The following is a 19,328-nucleotide window of genomic DNA, read 5'->3' on the forward strand; positions in this document are numbered from 1 at the left end:
GAGGGTAACGCAGATATGGTGCAATTGACAGGCGACTCCCTCAGACGTCCCGGCTCCTTGGTTAAAATATCAATTTTCTCACAATTTACAAATAGTCGGAAACATTTGGGATAATGTACGAACTCAACTGAACTAAATATATAACACTGGTCTAGTGGTTTTTGGATATTTCACTGAAAAAATACTTCATAGTGCACCTTTAATGCCAAAGGTAATGTTAAAATTGTGAACCTATAGTAAAGATTTACTATACCATGATTTCATAGGGCAAGTTTTAAACAGCAGAGGATGATATTCACAACATCAAGGGTTCGATTCCCAAGGAATGCATGACTTAATCACCTCAAATCCAATGTAAGTCGCTCTGGAACAAAGTGTGTGCCAATTTCATAAATGTAAATTTTATAAAAGGATGGGAAATTGAAAAAAGGCAGGAAATGGCACGTTGGATTCAAAATTGCATCTCCAGGGGGGCAGCAACCATGTCCACTGCTACCACGGAAAAATAAACGTGAGAAGAAAAAACTCAGTGGCTTTATGATTTATAAACTTGTCCACCTTTTCCATCATGCATCCAGATTTAACAACTGTTTGGTTTCCGAGTTGTTCCTAATAAAGACAGCTGGATACCAGTCCAAGTAGAGTGACGAGGCTTCATTGTGGACAAGGCCAAGAGCATGTTTAATATCCTAAGAGAAAAGAAAAGCAGTATTCCCTCTTTCCATGACATCACCCCAGCCGGGAGTTTGAGGGAGGCGTTGGAGGAGGGGGTAGCTTTGTGGGTAGGGGGGGGATTGGGAGCGCAGCTGGTGTCAGCCGCACGACCATCTGCTCCTAACTAATGGTTCACGCTGACTTTACAACAGAACCCAGGACGGCCAACCCGCTCCACCGCCTGGCCCGTTTTCCAGTTTCAGAGACCCGACGGACCTCATCGTCTCACCCTGAGGACAACATCTAACAACTTCCCTGAGAACTTTCTGATGAGTGCTTTCCCCGCCAACCTCAACAAACAACACACGATTACAAGCAGTCAAAACAACCCCAATGGCAGTCATAACGCCACATAGACAGTCAAAATACTGAGATTAAGAAAAAGGTCTGTTTGCAAATTGTGTTAAGATGTATAAACTCAAACTATTAAAGGTGTATTCGCACTAGAGCATTTAAAGTGACTGAAAGTTCACGGTTTAATCCATACTTACAAAAAGTGGTCAGGTTTATGTGAACTTCAGATTCAAACTCGAGTTCTGACCTATCAATCAAACCAATTGTTGCAGCTTTTTTGACTCACCATACATTTTCCCCTCATCAGACAGGATGATTTTCCGTCGGCCGCAGGGTGGGTAGATGGCCAGGGCCTCCTGGAAGCTCTGCTCAATGTCAGGGCTCCACACACCCTCTGCGTCGTTGTCCATGGGTTTATCGGCCGAGTCGCTCATCCTCTCGATATCCTCCCCGGCACTTTCACTGCCACTCCAGCTGCTGGGATCCATGGCAACAGCTGGGATCTCGGAGCCCGCGCCTGGAAAACTTTAGGTGCACTGACCTGGGAAGACCAACTACAAAAAAAGGAAAATGATTGGTCGGTTCAACTTTTTCCAAACAGCTAATTGAAGTCTCTGACAACACAATTCAAGCATTGGTAAACATGAAGAAAATGTGATTGCCATATTCATTTACACTGGTATTTCTAATGGTACTCCAAAATACTTCAAAGATTACCATAATGCTTGAGTTCATTCATAATGATTCAGCTTACTTTGGATACATTTGCTGATTGTTTAAATGTAAATGCTGGATGATAATGAAGCAATAAATAATATAGCCAAGCTCATTATAGTTGACAAACTAAAACTTTAGAACAGGCTTTTAGTTCTTGTCTGTTAGTTTTGAGATCATCATGCTACATACTTATATACTCCTAAATTCACGCAAATTCACTTTTAGCAGATACACATTTAAAATTCACAGCATTTCTCTTCCAGGAAAACAGACCAAATATATTGGTGACTCATCCTGCACTACAAAGATTTTGTCCAATCAGATGCTCTCTAGAATAAGAATGTCCTGCCCCTAATCCCACCTACAATTTACCAGCAAATTACAGATTATGTTTGTGACACACTAAAGTCTATTGACAACTTCAAACTTACTGTTTAAAGAGGAACTACATCAATACAGGAACGAAAACTGGGCCTGTTTTTAAAAATGGCCTGTTTACAACTTCACACAATGAATCTATTTGTGGTTTGGAAATGAAAAATAATAATGAATGCTGAACACATAAATACAATTAAAACATTCTCTCATTACCCATAAAACATCAACCCAAAAGCTAAAGATAAACACATGATTGAAAACCCATGAAGGAAATGAGAAAACACATAAGCCACGCCAATTTAGGAATGGCACTTAGGCTAAACCAAAACAGCTGCTGTCTTAGAAGGGAACACTTACAAGCTGGCAATGATGTCAGACCAGCTTTTACATTTGTGGTAGAAGATTGCTGAATGACAAATGTTGATCCCATAGCTTAAAAGAGAGAGTGATTAACACAAATCACATGCAACACTCCTCCGAGTCACTGTGTTTAGCATTAGCACCACACATTACGTTTCATGTTAAAGGAAACTGTTTGCAAAAAAAGCTCTGTGCCTAATCGCAATCTCATTATAAAAATAACACATCAAATCAAGGAAAGACTGTAACAATCTGGCAAAAAAAAAAAAAAAAATCCTGCCCAAACACAGCCAACTGCTCACATAAACAGCCAAGAGCAACAACATCAAACGTGTGTGTGCATTACGACTCTGAGGTGAACCATGAATTTTTAAAACAATACAAATCTCAACGATCGCAGAACAACAGAACGATCAAACGAGTGAACACACAGAGTGCTTGTTAACTACAAAACTTGAGTTTTCAAGTCATGTCTGGCCTAGCGGCTACGCTAACCGGAGAAATGCCCAGTGAAAACAGTGCTGGCTATTGTAGAACTACTAGCATGTGTTTCCTGTCAAATTTGAGCAGTCTGCACTTCACAATGTGTTAATGTTGGACCCTTGTGAAAACACTTCAGCATACTCTTTTTTTTCTATTAGAGAATTAATAAACTTTAAATGAATATACTTCAGAGTGAGCTGAATGGAATGTTTTGTCTATCAATTGCTTGTTATTTTGAATTTGAAATAAAATGTATTAAATTCTAATTAAGTATTCTACACATTAAAGGAAGTGTACTACTTTAAAGCAAGATAAAATATGAATTAAACATAATTGGAAAAGAGCTTTTAAATAAAAAAAGTTCTAAGTAATAGTAATAATATTTAACTTAATACATTAAAAGTAATAAACAAATCTATTGTAAGCCCTCATTTGAATAGCTGTGTGTGTGTGTGTGTGTGTGTGTGTGTGTGTGTGTGTGTGTGTGTGTGTGTGTGTGTGTGTGTGTGTGTGTGTGTGTGTGTTAAATGCTGATGTTGCAACCAAAAGTCACTTGTACTGCTGAGAGAGAGAGAGAGAGAGAGAGAGAGAGAGAGAGAGAGAGAGAGAGAGAGAGAGAGAGAGAGAGATACAATTTGTGCATGCTGCAAACTGCTAAATGCTTGGGCTCTTGAGCATCATCTTTGTGACTTGGAGATGAACTCAACTGTAATCACTTCCAGCAGAGTCATTGTGTGCACTTTTGGCTTAGCCCACAATTACACTGCAATCTGTAGTTTTCCACTTCTGGCACATGATGGAAACACTTACCGAATACTGTATTTGTACATTCAGCACACTATATCTGAGTGAGTTAGTCATCTGTGTTTTTGTTGCGCTCTATGCGTATATAGCATGTGAAGGTTTTGCTTCATGCAAATACTGATCTTGCATTACCAGCCGACTCAACCAGAAGTGCATGCTGTAATTACTTGTATGGTAATATCTTGGATATCTGAGAGATTCTACATGAGTTTTGAATTAGCATCAACAAAAGGCAGGCTGGTGGTTTGGACAGTTGAAGATTAAAAAGAGCCGGAGTGTGATGGTTTAATCGGAGAGAGCGAGAGAGGCAGCTCTCAACACACCACACATTCTCCCTGTAATTTACAAGACTTCACACTTCAAAAGAGAAAGAAACTCAGTATAAAAGAAACATGAAGAAAGGCTAAAGAAAGAAACTAAAGAAAGAAATAACCGGTTTTACTAGTCTGTCAGGGATGAGGGATGTTTTCCAAAAACCAACTACTTAGCAATGTTAGCAATGTTGACTAATTTATATTGATTTTAGCTTTTTTGTAGGCCTATGTTTAAGGTCCGTTCAAACAAAGTACAATAACTATTAACGATAACTAAGTTTTAATAATTGTTTTACATGTCCACTTTATGGCTATATGTGAACTTTCAGAATTAGTTTTTTTCCAGCTGATGAACAATAAAAAAACAATTGACAGCCAATCAGAATCCACCTGACTTTAAATATATGGACACTATTAAGTTATGAACAGAAGTGTTCAGTTATCGCTATAGTAATAATAATTGTTGTGAATGTGAATGTGGCCATTTTTGGTCACAGTTTTTGTGTCCCACAGATTTTGTCCCACCAATGGCGTTGCACTTTTAAGATGCTGTGTCAAGTTAAAAATAGTATTAATCCAATCTTAAATGTGAAAAAAAAATCATCATTTACTCAATCCAAACCCATAGGAGTTTCTTCATTACGAAAAACACAAAAGATGATATGCTGAAAAATGTCAATAGGGACCAAAATGTACAAAAAATTCTAGATATTTTATGCTTTGCAGAAGAAAGTCATATGTGTTTGGAACGCTAAAAGGTTGAGTAAATGATGACTGAACTTTTATTTTCTGAGTTAATTATCCCTTTAAACGAAACGCACGACAACATGCATAACAGGCAATTTGTGTCAAACCAAAGACATTTGCACAAGCCGGCAGGACAAATCTCTGTGTTCCGTTATGTGTGCATATGTAACGTCCCATAATTCCCGGCTGTGAGGCGGGCAGCGAGTCCACCCCGGCGCTTCTGCTCGAGCAGAGTGCCAGTCAAAGCCAAGATGTTGTGACTGCTGCAATATGGCAGTGCTTGATGTTGGAGAGCACAGTGCTTGTGCCGGGGCCTCGGTGGCAGATGGAAGGCCGAGATTAGTCATGCAACAATGTACTGTGGTCACACTTACAATACACTTCACCCTTCAGGCAGCCTCAGCCGGCCAAACGAGAGGCATGGGTGCGATCCCACACAAACCGGGAGGCACACATCCACCCCGGGCAGCTGCCTCACTCCCTCTGGTCTACTCTGGCTGCCAATGGATGAGGGTATCTCACAATATACATGTGTATATTGTGTGTGTCCATGTCCACGGGCGAGAACACCACTAAAGCGCCAGCTTGTTGTAATTAAATGTAATGATATGTATATGAGTACAGACAGTATTTGCGTGGGGTCCCATTTGTGTCATAATTCTAACTATCTTACATGTGTGTCTATCTACATCACAAAATCTTTTTCACAAATCTACATCACAAAATCTTTTTTCGATGCAAAACCATCACGCTGAGCTCTTTAAAGTGTTCGCGGGAGCCTCTCACTCTCACTTCATTACCAAATTAAGCTGTAATCGAACCGCCCGGCTCTCGTCTGCACATTAGCGGCTCCCTATTGATGAAGCTGGCAGCCGGACCGATAGAAAACCACTACATTTCCGCCCGCCTCCACTTTGCGGCTTCGGATACTTTAAATGCATTTAAGAAACTGTTTACTGGGAATAACAGTTGTACCTTGATTTAGATGTTTGTAATTGCCTTGTGATTTGTTAAAGGTAATTAACACCTGGACTATGTATATGTTCAAAAAGGGGTCTATAGGGAAAAAAGGATAAAACATTTTTATTATATAAATATGTATGTATATAAAATGTGTTTTTCTTTTTTTCCCTCATAACACATTTATGATTGTAAACACATTTATGACTGATTCCCTCATAACACACACACACATATATATATACACACACATACATACATACATAAATACATACATAAATACATACATACATACATATATATATATATATCCCTCTTAGTCGCTCTAGACCCCTTTTATATAAAAAAAAAAATATATATATATATATATATATATATATATATATATATATATATATATATATATATATATATATATATAATTTCTTAATTGTTTTCTTCTACACAAACTGCTATACAAATAAATGTAAAGATTTTTTTTGAAAATTACTGCTTTACTATTGTTCATCTGATATTGTGTAGTAAAAATATAAATGCATGCAATTCAGAATAACTTAATTTAAAATAAATACACACACACACACACACACACACACACACACACACACACACACACACACACACACACACACACACACACACACACACACACACACACACACACACACACACACACACACACTTAATAATAATAAACATAGTTAAATAAATAAAAATGTTGTCTATAATATCAAGTTTATTATATTACAAGTAGGCCAGTATCCATGAAATTATAGCTGATTTATAATTTCAAGGCATCATCACCTTTGGGGGTCATTGGTACTGAAAACTGATATCTTCTATCAAATGTGTGTTTATGTCACTTAATGTTCATCTCAATAACTTGAAGAGTGTCAAAAAGACAATAGAGAACAAAAACAATCTGATTACAATGAAAAACTACGACGGCAACAAAACTTAGCTGTAATGCCACTTGACGATCCATTCAATTAATCAAAAAGAATGGTTACATTAACCCTCGTAAACCTATTCCACTTACATAACGGAGAAGGCTTATTAAGTTATTAAGCGAAGACATAATGAACGAAGAGTTTTCGTATATCCAGTATCTGTAAGTGATCGCAAAGAGCCTTCCTCCAGTGCATTTCTAGCGGTGACACGAGATGCACACACAATGCTATTAGTCTCTATATTACTCTGTCATCAGCCAGGAAATTCAATTAAGGATGACCTAAAAATCCCTTCTTTCAGTCTTTCTCTGCGAGAGAGAGGCTTTTGCATTTCAATGGCATGCGTTGTATAGCGGCCAGCACATCTTGTACTCTGATTGTCAGAGTAGTATTTGCTTAGATGAAACCGTGTCCTTTTATTTCTCAGAAGGAACCACGCCAGAGAATCCTTCCTCAAAGAAACCCTTGCCTTAGACTCCAAAAAAAAAAACATTATTATATGAGGAAGACGTCTTGAAGATGCAAGAAATTTGAAGGGTTCTTAAGAAATGGACCGTCCTATTCAGAAACATATGCAAAGAAGCGTCTTTAATCAGAACATTTTTTCACAATCATGTAATACATTTTCAGAGCATTCAGCTCTTTAACTTGGCATGTGCTTCAAATTAATTATTTGTCACGCTGATGACTAAAGAGGGGGTCTTAAAAAACGGATCAGTCTTTGAGAAGCCATCCTTGAGATGACATTTTACTAATCTAAAGATGTACTGAACCCACACGTCCAAGGCTTCATTCTCCTGAACAGAAATCGCACAGCTTGGCTCGCTCGCTCCCTGGGATATGATTTTATTCAATGCAGTTTTTGGAGGTCATACAAACGTGCTAATATCCAAGCGAAAATATGTCTGTGAATTGCACTGCATGGGCTCCTAAGGGGCGGCGGGCATGTAAGCACCGTTGTTATTGCTTTCCCCGCAGCTATGTAATCCTCTCAACCAAGTGCTAATGACCCGAAGTGACGACTGGACTTCTGGAAAGTTATTGTCCAGTGGGCAGAGAAAACTGGCTTTACAAGACAAGGTTCTGCACTCACTTTCATTCAAATAAAGCATTAGTTTAGCAACATGGAATCAGATTCAATGAGTGTAAAATAATCCAATCTGATATACACAAGGTTCTGGAACAAGATTCCCATTCTAATCTGCCCTTAAAATCAATGAGTGGTTGAAAGCAATGACTTATATTAATATGAGGTCCGATACAGATAAGCTGATTATTATTTTCATGCTGTGGCTAGTATTAAAATTATGTACACTAAAAGCTAAAAAAACACTAAAAACTAAAATCAATCAATTCAAATGTTACATGTGAATTTAGACAAATTAATGAACATGAGATTACATTTAACAGTGCTGCTATTAAAAATGAACTTTGTGAGCATTATATGATGGTGAAAATAGAGGAAATTAGAATGCACAATTAATTATAAAATAGGCCTATCTACTGATATTGATGATGAGAAAAATCGCCAAATTGACCGATAACCAATAAATTACCTATATGATTTTTTTAAAAGTAATTCTACAAGTGAATTTAAGCATCACATAAAAATTTACAGTATAGGAAATGGATATTCATTTGAAGATTTATTTTAACATTACATTACAACGTTACATTATTTGTGTTTTTAAAGATGACGGCAAGAGTAATTTAAATGTAAAAAATGAGCATGCACGATTAAATATCCAATATCAACAGCAATAAATTAAAAAATAAAATCTCAAAATCGCCAAAATGGGATCCTAGAGCACAAAACCAGTCATCATAAGGATATATTTGTATTTATTTATACATCATAAAGCCTTTAAAGTTTACAAAATATCATCATGGAACATGATCTTCAGTTAATATTCTAATGATTTTTGGCATAAATATATTTTTTACCCATATAATGCTATTGCCACAAATATACCTGTGCAACTTATGGCAGTTTTTGTGGTCCAGGATCAGATATATCTTTAATAAAGTCAAATAAAATTCTACTGATAACCGATATGGTACCAATATATGAATTGGTAGTTAAAACAAGTGGATCAAACAAACATTACATCACCAAATAATATGAGCAAGGTTATAACATGTGCCGTCATGTTCCAAAAATAGAATTGTTTGGTGTAGGAAAGTTGATTCAGGACCATGTCCTATACTTAAATGATTACATTCAGTCGCTACAGAGCCAGAGGCCACGTACAAAGTCCACTTCCTTGAAGACAATCCGGGAGCGGAGCGGCTTCCTCTCCAGTATTGTGGGGCAGACGTGTTCTGTGATCACACCACAGGCTCCATTCTTCTGAAGCAGGCTATTTTTCGCTGAGTCAGACCCCGCTATTATCCAATGTCTTCCTGGGGTGCCACTCTCCCCACGCCGTCCCACAATGCCTCCTCCAGGAAATGGAAGAGACGACGTGTTCAAATAAGTGTGAGCTCCCGAGAAGCAAGACCAGTGTTTGCTCATAACCTTTCCTGACCATCCAGCAGGGGACAAATACATTTACTCCAAAGGGTGCCGTGAACCACGCTCTCTTCCTGATTTACCACAGATACGGTTTCGCAGAGAATACAGACGCTTCTTATAAACGCAGAAGAAAGTCTTTTGAAAACTCACAGCACATCTGATCAAACTGTATCAAAACAGAATTGCTCACCCTTTCTTGGCATCTCCTGAAATCTATCTAGGACACAGCGGTGTCTTTTTGTCATCTACTGTCCCAATAGGAAAAGGTTTTTGTGCTTTGTTTTTCGTTGGTTCTGTTCAGGAGCATGGTGTTCAGGATAATCAAAAAAGTATGTATTTTATGAACAAGGTACTTACTGTACCCTGAAATGCTATTTTAATAGCTGTAAAAGGTAAAGTGGATGAAATAAAAGAACGATAAACTGTAAGACCACCTCTGATTAATCCTGTATGGGAGGTGAATAACGGTCTGCTTAACTGGAACTGAGGTTCGCGTCTGTGTCAGGAACTGAGTCATTTAGTGACTGATTTCACTCTGACTCTCCCTAAACTGTTGTTCTGACGTTTCCACTGAGCTGAAGGAACATTAAAGAAAAAAACAGATTTAATGATAATAAAATAACCTACACAAAGAAAAGCTCTTCGGGTTTTTACCAAACCACACAAAGCTATGATCTATACACACTACAGTAACATTATCATGTGTAGTCCCTGAACCTTTCCACTGTTCTTTTTTCCACACTCTTTATGTTTACTTTAGGATCCATCCATCCATCCATCCATCCATCCATCCATCCATCCATCCATCCATCCATCCATCCATCCATCCCTGATCTTCTTTCGAGACTTTTTCAAAATCAATCCATTATGTATTTTTGTTTGTCTGTCTGACTGTATCTTTTCATAAAGTTTTTCCAAAATCAATTATCTGATTGTCTCTTCATCCATCCAACTTTTTCATAAAAACATTTTCCAAAATATCTATCTATCTATCTATCTATCCATCCATCCATCCATCCATCCATCCATCCATCCATCCATCCAATCTTCTTTGAGACTTTTCCAAAATCACTCAATTATCTCTTTGTCTGTCTGTCTATCTATCTATCTTTTTCTCTTTTTCACTCTAGTATCTATCTATTTCTTTTACACTAATTCACTCAAGTATCTCTTTTACCTTTTTTTTAATTCACTCAAAAACTTTTCCTTAAGCTCAGTCCAGCAACATTTACAAGCTAGCTAAAAAGCCATCCAGTGATCAGCCTGGAGCAGGCGTGCTGACGTCAGTGGCAGCGCTCCAGCGAGGGTCTCTCTCTCTGGCTGTCCTTGGTCTCGTGGCGCAGTGGGCTGTGTGGAGAGAGCGACCCTTTTGTGACAACAGAGTTTACCTCAGGGCACGGCGTGGGCCTCCCGCTGCCCCGGGCCACAGAGGACACCCTATTGTTCCTGTGTTCCCTGAACAAAGCCGGCCACCCGTGCCCCTGCTACACACAGTCCCACTGAGCTATTGTTCTGCTGACAAACTCTCAACCCAAATTTCATTACATATGAATTTTCCTTTGTAGCCCCTTCAGGCCCCCCTCTCGCGTTTTGCTCCGACAAATCTTTTCGGGTTTCGTATACCCCCCCATCCCTCCCCCTACAGTTATCATACAAGTCTTGTGATTTTGTGCATACCAAAAAAAAAAAAAAAAAGGATAAAACTGCAATGAACACATGTAACTCACAACATAAACATTATATAAGTCTGTCTGTATGGTCAAATTTCGCATCAATCTACACTGAAAACTTTTTCACTGAATTAAAATTGAGCATTTCTCTTCTTTAGATAAGTAAAAACAGCAAAAAAAATATTTTTAAAAAATTATCATAGAATGCTAGTCATAAGCACCTGTTGCTTTAATACTTGGCATCTTTGCCTCAGATATCTGAACATATTTCTAAAAACATGGCGCAAGAAAGCTGCTTAACACTCAGAAAAACTAAAAATATATATCTCACGTTGATGACAAAAAAGATGTCTAAGTCTGAATATTTCTCAATTTGTTTTTTTTAAATGTAAATCTAAACAAAATTGGTGGACTATTTAGATGCACAAAACATTTTGCTCAACTTTATTAGCCCTTAAATTAAGAAAAATTGCAATTACATTAAACCACAAAAAAGTATTTTTCCAACTAAAACTGTATGTAAAGCTAGGGCGCATTAATTACAAGTGCCAAACTATTGTACTTTGGCTAAATAAACAAACTCCCTCCTTTCCTAAACTTACTCAAACACCCTCTTTGCATAAAAAGACATGTAAAAGAAAGGACAAAATACAACATAATGCTGTTGATAAGCTAAATTACCAGATAACATCGAGGCACACACAAGCCATATGGTGCCTCCACCACTATCGCCTGTTGCTGGCATAACAATGGAGTTGGCTAGACGGTGAGTGGCAGCAACAGTCAAACAAATGGCCGTTCCTCTGAATTAGTCCAGCGCCAGAATGAATACACAGTTTAGCATCTTTCAGCCTACAGGTGCGCTTAAGTGGCAAACCAGATGTCAGCATGGGAGCGGGTCTGTTTGTGGAGTAATTCAGCCGCTCCACGAGCCCCTGCTTCAATAACAGCAGGAACAATGAAGGGCCCCTTCCCCCATTTTCCCACAATCCCATGCTCCCAGAGGAAGCCACGACTAGTGAATTTGGCACATTTTTTTCTTGTCTGAAAAAGTTTCAATTCTTCAAAACAGAAAGAGAAAATAGCTTAATTAACTAATTGATTTTCTCCCTCTGAAAAGTTATGTATTATAATGTTAAACACAAAGGAAGAGTAGAAAACAAATGTTCAGATCACATATAAAAATGCCTTCCGTTTCACTTAAGTGGCCATATGTTCCTAAGCTTCCAAATACTTTATAGGCTTTGATTAAATGATTAAAAAAATGAATGAAAAACTGTCACAGATAGTGATTTTTATACTGATATGAAGTCAAAACTATGTTTAGGAGCGTAAAAATGTATCTCCATATTTTAAAGGGTTTATCTACTCTGTTTACATAAGTTAAATAGACTGGCAAGTCAAAACAGCCACACAATGGTGAAGGGGGTCGATCTCATCTGAGACAACAAACCACTGTCAGACAGCAGTTGGAGAGGAGGGACACAACAACCAAACAAAAAAAGACAAAAAAAAAAGTACTACAGTGTGTACTTGATGTACAGTATAAGACATGTAGGCTACGTAATGTTTACAATTAGTTTAGCCCTTAAAAGTTATCTCTATCTTGTTAATATATTTTACATGTTATTAAAATGGCATACTGTAACATTCAAATTTGCAATTCATTTGGAAAATCAAATATGTTATTGTTTCTTCCCTCTTTTATTAAGAAATATGACAAATTAGACCCAAAATATGACACATGACGCCCAAAAACGCTGTCTAGGTATATGTTCGAGACAGTCTTAGACCAGGGACTAATTTTAGTCTGAGGGCTTTTTAAACGTCCAGATTAATTATTAACAGGGGCTGGACCATGGACTTTCTCCCCAATCCTTTATTCATGTACACAAATCTGGCGTTTTTCAGGAAAGCAAACGGGAACGGGGTGTTAACCGGACCAAACAATCGCCTAAACATCCACAAGTCACTGAGGTCAAGTTAACAGAAACCAATGACACCGATTCAGTCGTGCAAGAAACATGAATCACAACGTGAGGTGTAGCCTACTATTAAAGTAAATATGAACTTACTGTTACAACGAGATCGTGTAACGTTAAACTAGTTGGCACAGATCGAAGAAAAAGTGTTTTCTGAAGCTCCACAAGTGATGAAAATCTCTGCGGATGTTTCAATCTACAACCAATCTTTCAATCTTTTGTAGATTTGTACAATCTACAAAAAAAGACCAAAAATCATATATATACAATCGTTTTATTTACCTCGTTCAACACAGTGTGTTTTTGTGGGTTTTCATCGTGAAATGCTGCTTATTTTTGCCGTGTCACTTAAAGAACTGGGAATAAAACTACAGCCTATATTCTCTTTATCTAGCCTACTAGTCCATAATATAGCACAAGTATGTAACCAAATACATAAGGGTTAGTAAAACTAGTAGACAAAAATAAATAAATCTACCATTCTTATACTTCAAAACAATTTTACAGAAAATCTAAATAGCGTTTATAACTTCACATCGCTTCTAAAACTTAGTATTAAGCAACAACGTACCTTCGTCTTTTAAATGATGCAGAGTAATCGGATCGAGCGCACGCTCTGATTTATTTCCAGCTGATCACTTTTTTTTCTTCTTGTCGGAGCGCGACAGCGCGACAATTCTGTGTATCTAACAACGATGTGAAGTATGCGCGGAATGAGGGCAAGAATGAAATGAACGCGAAGAACTGAGTTTGCGTTGGGGGCGGGAACAGAGAGTGACGTAGCTCACAGAAGTCCTCGGCGGTGGGAGGGGCCGCCACTGAGTGTGTGTGACTGAAGTGGTGAGGATTTTTGATTCATCAGTGAGTCGAATCTTTTGAATCTCTTCACTGAAGAAATTCGCTTTTTTTATTGAGTACAGTGTCTGGTTATATAAACCGCCAAGACAAGTCTTACAAGGTAGTCATCCATTTTTTTTTCTTTAAGGCTGTTCATATTTTTTAAAGTCTAATTCGTTGGTCTAATTCGATACTGAAAAGACTGATTACCCCAAACATGGTGAATTCGGAAGCGCATACATTGCATTTGACAGCTTTGGTCTCTCCTAAGACACACACCTTTTAATAGGCCTACGTTTGATTTTTGTTTAAAGGGTTAGTTCATCCAAAAAGGAAGATTGTGTCATGAATTACTTACCCTCATGTCGCTTGACACTTGTACATCTTCAGAACACAAATTAATATATTTGTGTTGAAATCCAATGGCTCAGACAGGCCTTCATTGACACTAATGTAATTTCCTCTCGAAAGACCCATAAAAGGCACTAAATACGTTGTTAAAAGTCAATCTCAGTGGCTATACAATAATTTTATAAAGCGACGAGAATAGTTTTTGTGCACAAAAAAAACAACTAAATAACGACTTGATTGAGCGTAGCTATGAATCAGCGTAGCGGTTTGACATACAATCCGAATAATGAATCCATATGCTGATTCATAACCGTTCAAAGCTTGGAATTGGCCTATCACTAGCCTATATAAGTTGTTATTTCATTTTTTGCATGCAAAAACTATTCTCGACGCTTCATAAAATTATTGTAGAACCACTGTAGTGAGATGGGCTTTGTAACAACGTCTTTGCTGTCTTTTATGGGTCTTGAGAGAGGAAATTAAATTGGTGTCAATAAAGCTCTGTCTGAGCAGACCGTAAAGGCAGAGCCATCGGATTTCAACAAAAATATCTTATGAACTGTGTTCCGAAGATGAACGGAGGTCTTACGGGTGTCAAACGACATGAGGGTAAGTAGTTAATGACAGAATTTTCATTTTTGGGTGAACTAACCCTTTAATGTAACATACTGGCTGGCTGGCGGCCGTTTCACAAAAAAACATGACAAACAGCAAACGTGTCTCTCTCTATATATAATAATAGTAAAGTTACCTATATTGCTGCGATTTTCAGCAATGTTTTCCTTTGTGCTCTCAGCACTTAAGAAAAGTGCGTGGCTGTGTTCAAAATAGCATACTCTTACTATTTCTGCAGTATAGCATACTACTCTTACTATTTCTGTCATAGAAAGATATTGTATGTAGTAAGAGTAGCCTACTTATGGAGGATTGTTTCCGCCACATAATAAAACATTAAAAAAAAAAATTGCAACTTTTTATCTCACAATTATCAGTATCGCAATTCTGACGTTATATCTCACAATTAGAATGCTATTAGACAAAGTCAGAATAACAAGATATATAGGCTATATGCAAACTGTGAGGGAAAAGTCAGAATTGCGTGTTGGATTTTATATCACACTATTCTGTTCACAATTCAAAAAGTTTATATCTTGCATTCTGACTTTATAACTGCAAGATATAAAGTCACAGTGACCTTTTTGTATTGTTTTATTCTGTGAAAACGGGGGAGGTCACAGTTAAAGGTCAATCTAATGTCAAACTTGAGTACCTATAGAGTATTAACTGCATCCTGTCTATCTCCGAAAAGTATTTAGTTATATAGTTATTAAAGAAAGATAGGCCTACACTGTCTTTCCGAATAAAACGAAGCGTCTGGAGGTGTATGGTGTGGGCGGAGCTATTAAGTTGAGAGCGTCTGAAAGCTGTGACGTAACGTGGAAAAAACCTTTGTCCTAAATAAACGATGCCTATCAATCAGATTCAGCCATACATATATGATCCAGAATCAGATCCAGAGGCAGATATTGAAGAGGAGCAGCAGCAACAACGACAACAGCAGGACATCTCTAAGGTTATGTAGGCCTATACTGTAACTGTAGCCTATAGGCCTGTGTTTGCTTAGCGGCTTGTGTAAATTATTAATTTCTACTTTCATTATGTCATCATATTTTTTTTTATTTGCCTGTTTCAAAAGGTGTACATGTGGGAAGTGCACCCATTCTCCATTGATAAATCAACTGATCGTGTTGTTTTTTGATGTGCACTTATGAGCCAATAGCCAACAACACACAAACAGACATTTTAAGCAGTTTTAGACTACTGACCACCTGTGATTACACATGACCATGAACCTTTATCACCAAGACCACTCTATCTTCCAGCATTAGATGGTCAGCAAATCTGGAATTGAACTGAGCCTCGTTTATAAAACAATCATCATCGAAATGTAGGGAACAAACTGAACAAGATTGTCTAAACATACTTGTTTGGTGGCGTTGTTGATTTTGTGAAGTCCTGTGACCAGCGCAGCGCAGCGCATCGCAACCAACAACTTCCCTAAACCCGAGCAAAGCCCGTTGTTGGACGCGCTGCTTTAGCTCTCTTGCTCTGGTCGAAAGAGTGCGCGCGTGCCCTTCCGGCAGAAGTGCCCATAAAAGGTAACTCCACCATTGTTGAAGTCACGCAGACCCATACTCGAAAAAAAACTTTACGAAACTTGTGAGAAATCGGAAGAAGTATTTGTGGCACAGAAATACTCCATCAAATGTCCAATTTATTTTTTTTAAACTTTGTCAATGTGTAAAAAAAGTGTAAAAAGTGTCTGAACAGTGTAAAAGCTTAGTATGCATGAAATAGCCCTACCCTGATTTTGTCAATCAGGAACTGATAAGATGGTTGTGGTTGGCTATTGCTGTGATCTGAGTGACAGATGTCCCTTCACGTCATCACGAAAGATGTCCCAAGTGGAAGGGGGAGTTAATTTGATTCAATTAATTTGATTAAACAAATTGTATTAAAGATTACAAGGGCACATAAATTAAAAAATGCATAAATAAGTTATAATAAAGACTGATATTCTGTAGAAAAGGGAACTGCATTTATTTCATGGTGACTTTAAACAACAAGTGACACAAAATGCAACAAAAAAAACAATATTGATAAATTAAGGGTTTGGTTAGTTTTTACATTTTGGTTATATTTACATTGCACGAGGAAACAAAATAGACATTCAAGTTACCACTCGACCCACAGAAGGGTTGTTAACATTGATAATATAATACAGTCATTATATGTACCATTGCCATCTTGTGGTAAAAACAGACAAAAGCTAGTCAAGGAAATGCTTTGACAGAAGTCACAAAATTATGGAAGAATAAATTGAACTGGAAAATGATTTTGTGGCTTCTATGGAAATTTCCACTATTCACCCCTTTCTTCCTTTGATTTCCGCTCCAAGAAACTTTGTATTTGGAGTGGCATTTTACACTTTTCTTCTTGTGAAGATTATTCTAAATGCACACATCCTCCTTCTATCAGATTGAAAGTTCTCAACAGTCCTAGAAAGTTCCAGAATGTTCTAAACAGTTCCAGAATGTTTTAGGAAGTGCTACTTATAAGCAGTAATGTTTGTTATGTGGTTGTTCCAAGTTTTGATATGGGGTGACCTTTTTTTTTTTAAACTAATAGGAATTAGGGCATTTTTTATTGATTTTTAAGCAAAAAGTTAATCAATTTATGATACAGGAAATCTTTTATTTGAAAATAGTCAAAAAGTTATAACCCTACACACATTTTGTCCCCATGGGTTTACCAGGCCACACACACATTTCTTTTAATCAACTGGTAATTTAACACACAAATCAAGCGTAGAGTTAGTTCTGGCAGGTCACGTGAGTCAAGCGTGCATCAGCTGATCCATGTCTTCAACGCCATTCACAGCATCCTTATATAGGTTCATAAAGTATTAGCAGCTTTATCACATTGGCTCCTCCATCCCCAGCTTTTTCTCTCGTCCACAGTCAGGACTTGGCCTTCTCATATTCCTTTATCTTGATTTATGACTTGTTGTTACATTAAATCATCGTCATTCAGAACTTTAATGATATCTGCAATACATTTATGCCGGTTCTGTTCTGTTTACCCTAAGGGGGTTATCACAGCACTCCCTTCTCTTATGCTAGGCTGCATGGGCAGGGAGTTCTTGCCCAGAACAGAACCACCACCAATCCAAACGACTTGTCATTAATCTTTGACCATAGTGATCCTGACAGAAATGTGCACTGTAAACCCAAATAAATTGGCAAAACTAAAAAAAAAAAATTTAAGTTACGAAATTTAAAGTTTAAGTAAGCAGAACTCGCAGATTTTTATTTTGTACTCTTACATTTGAATTGCTCTGAACTTGAAATATTTCAGTAAGCTAATTCATACATTTAACTTCAAAATATCATGTGATCTCAAATTTTTAGTAGTGAAAACTTGGCTTGCTTAGCTAATACAATAAATTCCACCTTACTAATTGGTTACACAATGCTTTGGTAGCATTAGCATAGCACTTGCTAAATGAGGACAGCAATATAATACATCTGTTTAATACAGAACATCTATAGCAATATAGAACATCTGTTCTCAAACTAAACTCATTGTTCACCATGGTAACCCTACAAAAAAAAAACAACAACATAAAATAACTCTTCTAGCATAACAAAACATTAAACACTACTAAATCTTCAATTAAACGTAAATATTGCACACACATACACACACACAAAAAAAACAAAAAACTAATTTATGCATTTACTGTCCCTTTTGAGAGCCATAGCAAAGCATGCTGGGAAATAGAAATCCCATCCCAGTTTTGGTTTATAGTCTAGTATTAAAAGAAACAAGTTCATAAAATTCAAAACAATTTAGATTACTCAAAATGTGTGAGTTTTGAGAACTAAAAAAAAGAAAGTTCTAAATACTCATAAAAGTTACTTTGTTTGAACTAATCTGTTTAATTTGAGTTGGCTCTACTCAAACCAATTAATTATCTTGAGCATTAGGGTTTACAGTGTGCATAACACGTAAAGAAAGAGGAGAGAGGCTTGCTTTGAAAGGTAAGATGAAAATGCTGCTCATTAAAAACAGCACTTGTGATGTTAAAAACAGCACATGATAGATGCATCCAGCGAACACACTTCACAAGAACAGCGAACAAAACGGGTAAAACGGAAAAAATCCTTGAAAATCAATAGGTATATGTGCTTTTACAGGAGGAGAGAGCAGGAGCAATATGAAGGGGTGTAATTAAATAGTCATATAATTGGATCTGGAGAACAAGCAATGAAGCAGCTTGTTAACTTGTTACTGTTACCCCGTGAGAGCATGCCAGCGTGCCTGAGCCTGCCATTAGCAGAATGTTGTTCTCACATTCTATAGGGACGCAAATGAAAGACATGAAAAGGAAACAGTGAGGAAGACCTTGTGCGTTTCTCTTACCATGATATTCACAGAGAAAGGAGCATATCTATAATAAATATAACATTAATTGTTCTTAGATATGACATTCAGATGCGATGTATGAATGGATATATTAATCAACAACATGCAGCCAAAAAGAATATAAACGCTCTTTAGCAGATTGGAGGTCATGTCTTTCCTGTAAATGTTTAATAAATGGAGCCCTCAGAGGCATGTTTGATGTTGAGGATGAATGCCTTTCTACCTTTGATGTTCAGTTGAATTTCAGGCCAGCGTAACTTTGA

At 37.3% G+C, this 19,328-nt stretch overlaps 1 protein-coding gene across 2 annotated transcripts in view; it reads right to left on the reverse strand.

Annotated features, from left to right (window-relative positions):
• The window catches only part of tead1a (TEA domain family member 1a), a 48,555-nt gene extending 32,429 nt beyond the window's left edge, over nucleotides 1-16,126 (reverse strand). Inside the window, exons 1-2 of one of the 2 annotated variants that reach the window (XM_067436081.1) lie at nucleotides 16,061-16,126; nucleotides 1,295-1,562 (exon numbers count right to left, since the gene is read on the reverse strand). In XM_067436081.1, the coding sequence (XP_067292182.1) occupies nucleotides 1,295-1,496 (202 nt within the window). In that variant the 5' untranslated portion in view covers nucleotides 1,497-1,562; nucleotides 16,061-16,126. Of the gene's footprint in view, nucleotides 1-1,294; nucleotides 1,563-13,459; nucleotides 13,620-16,060 lie in introns of those variants that run through there. The other variant, XM_067436080.1, reaches the window with a different exon arrangement.
• Nucleotides 16,127-19,328: the final 3,202 nt, after the last annotated feature.

This window comes from Pseudorasbora parva, chromosome 25 (assembly GCF_024679245.1).
Source record: "Pseudorasbora parva isolate DD20220531a chromosome 25, ASM2467924v1, whole genome shotgun sequence".
NCBI classification, from domain to species: Eukaryota; Metazoa; Chordata; class Actinopteri; order Cypriniformes; family Gobionidae; genus Pseudorasbora; species Pseudorasbora parva.